This window comes from Eimeria mitis, genomic scaffold (assembly GCF_000499745.2).
Source record: "Eimeria mitis Houghton genomic scaffold, Emh_scaff803, whole genome shotgun sequence".
NCBI lineage: Eukaryota > Apicomplexa > Conoidasida > Eucoccidiorida > Eimeriidae > Eimeria > Eimeria mitis.
In genome coordinates, this window is record NW_013575896.1 from 12,326 (window position 1) to 14,825 (window position 2,500).

The 2,500-nt window shown below is 44.5% G+C and overlaps 1 protein-coding gene across 1 annotated transcript in view; it reads left to right on the forward strand.

Moving 5' to 3' along the window:
* The window catches only part of EMH_0022620 (arsenical pump-driving ATPase, putative), a gene marked incomplete at both ends in the record, with an annotated part of 4,165 nt that overhangs the window by 764 nt on the left and 901 nt on the right, over positions 1-2,500 (forward strand). Inside the window, one exon of the mRNA XM_013501990.1 lies at positions 292-388. Within this exon, the coding sequence (XP_013357444.1) occupies positions 292-388 (97 nt within the window). The remainder of the gene's footprint in view (positions 1-291; positions 389-2,500) is intronic.

A 2,500-nucleotide genomic window follows, 5' to 3' on the forward strand; every position in this document is an offset into this window, starting at 1 on the left:
ACGGTTGGTGCTGCTGTTGCTGCTTCTGTTGCTGCTGCAGCGGTAGGTGCTGCAGCTGTTGCTGTTGTTGCTGCTCTTGTTGTTGCTGCTGCTGTTGCTGCTCTTGCTGCTGCTGTTGCTGCTGCTGCTGCTTTATTTCTGCTGCTTTGATTTCCGCTCCGATTGCTGCAGCATTTGCAGCTGTTGTATTTGCGTGTGCTGCTACTGTACCTGCTGCTGCTGTTGCTGCTGCTGCTGCTGCTGTTGCTGCTGCTGCTGCTGCTGCTGCTGCTGCTGCTGCTGCTGCTGCAGCTGATGCTTGTTGAGCAATCTTATGCTGCGAGGCGGCGCATGCAATCGAAGTATTTGCTGCAGATTAAAGAGTTGTATACTTATGACTTTCACGTTGGTACGCGAGGGTTTAGGGTTTAGGGTTTAGGGTTTAGGGTTTAGGGTTTAGGGTTTAGGGTTTGTGTGTAATGTTTAGTGTTTATGGCTTCATGTTTAGGTTCTATCACTTCTAATATATTATGTATTATTTGCTGTTTATTATTTATATTTATTGTTTAGGGTTTATACATTAGGGTTTAGGGTTTTTATACGAGGGTTTAGGGTTTAGGGTTTAGGGTTTAGGGTTTAGGGTTTGTGTGCAGCATGCGTCGGGCAGCAATCTGATGAAATTCGCGGCGTAGAAAAATTAAAAAGTTTAGGAGATTATCTCTGCACAGAAACCCCAATTCCTATTCTAAATTAGGGTTTAGGGTTTAGGGTTTAGGGTTTAGGGTTTAGGGTTTGGGGTTTAGGGTTTGGGGTTTANAGGGTTTAGGGTTTAGGGTTTAGGGTTTAGGGTTTAGGGTTTGGGGTTTAGGGTTTGGGGTTTAGGGTTGATAGACTGAACTAGAGGTCAAAAGAAAAACACACGCAGCAGCTGTTGCTGCTGCTTTTGCTGCTGCTGCTGCTGCTTTTGCTGCTGCTGCTGCTGCTTTTCCTGCTGCTGCTGCTGCTGATATATTAAATACTGCAGCAGCTGCAGCAAGTGCTGCTGCAGCACCTGCTGCAGCAGCAAGCGCCGCAGCAGCAGCAGCTGCATATATTGTTTGCTGCTGCTGCTTTTAACTATTCCTGCAGCAGCAGCTGCTGCAGCAGCTGCAGCAGCAGCAACTGCAGCAGCAGCAACGATTGATTTTAATGAGTTGTTTGAGCTCATAGAGGGGTTGTTATTTAGGGTTTAGGGTTTAGGGTTTAGGGTTTACGTTTTGGGGTTTAGGGTTTAGGGTTTAGGGTTTACGTTTTGGGGTTTAGGGTTTAGGGTTTAGGGTTTAAGAGTTGATTGAGGAAATTCCAGTGAACCCTAAACCCTAAACCCTNAACCCTAAACCCTAAACCCTTACTTTGTAGATAGGTGAATCATCTCTTGTGGTTCTAGGGTTTAGGGTTTAGGGTTTAGGGTTTAGGGTTTGCGTCTTAGCGGCTACAGCTTAGTGTTTGGCGTGTTTAAGAGCTGTCGTTCAAATGTATCTAGGGTTTAGGGTTTAGGGTTTAGGGTTTAGGGTTTAGGGTTTAGAGGCAAGGCCGAGTGTATGTAGGGTTTAGGGTTTAGGGTTTAGAGGTAAGGCCGAGTGTATGTAGGGTTTAGGGTTTAGGGTTTAGAGGTAAGGCCGAGTGTATCTAGGGTTTATCGTGTAGGGTTTAGGGTTTAGGGTTTAGGGTTTAGAGGGTAAGGTTGAGTGTATCTAGGGTTTAGGGTTTAGGGTTTAGCTGTAAGGCATCTAGGGTTTATATATAGGCGGTGTTTAGTCTCTCAATTTTACTACTAAGGAGCTAGGGTTTAGGGTTTAGGGTTTAGGGTTTACTGTCTAGGGTTTAGGGTTTAGGGTTTTGTACTGAGGGTTTAGGGTTTACGCGCTAGGGTTTAGAGGTGGTCGGCGTTAGCGTCTCGTGCATAGGGTTTAGGGTTTAGGGTTTAGGGTTTAATATTCTTTGTTTAGGGTTTAGGGTTTAGGGTTTAGGATTTTCGGTTTACGATTTAGGGTTTAGGGTTTAATGTGTAGTGTTTGCTGTCTAGGGTTTAGGGTTTAGGGTTTAGGGTTTAGGGTTTAGTGGCTAATGTTTAGGGTTTAGAATTTAGGGTTAAATAAATAACGTTTAGGGTTTAGGGTTTAGGGTTTGGAATTTAATATCAACTGCTCAGCGGCTAGGGTTTAGGGTTTAGGGTTTAGGGTTTAGGGTTCAGGGTTTAGGGTTTAGGGTTTAGGGTTTAGGGNGGTTTAGGGTTTAGGGTTTAGGGTTTAGGGTTCAGGGTTTAGGGTTTAGGGTTTAGGGTTTAGGGTTTAGCGGTGAGGTCGAGTGTCTATCGAGGGTTTGGGTTTCATCAGGGTTTAGGGTTTAGGGTTTAGGGTTTATAGAACCGGATATTTAATTAAACAATTAAACCCCAAAAATAATCAGGGTTTACTCTTTTTAATTTATTTTGGGGGGTTTAGAGGCTAGGGTTTAGGGTTTAGGGTTTAGGGTTTAGGGT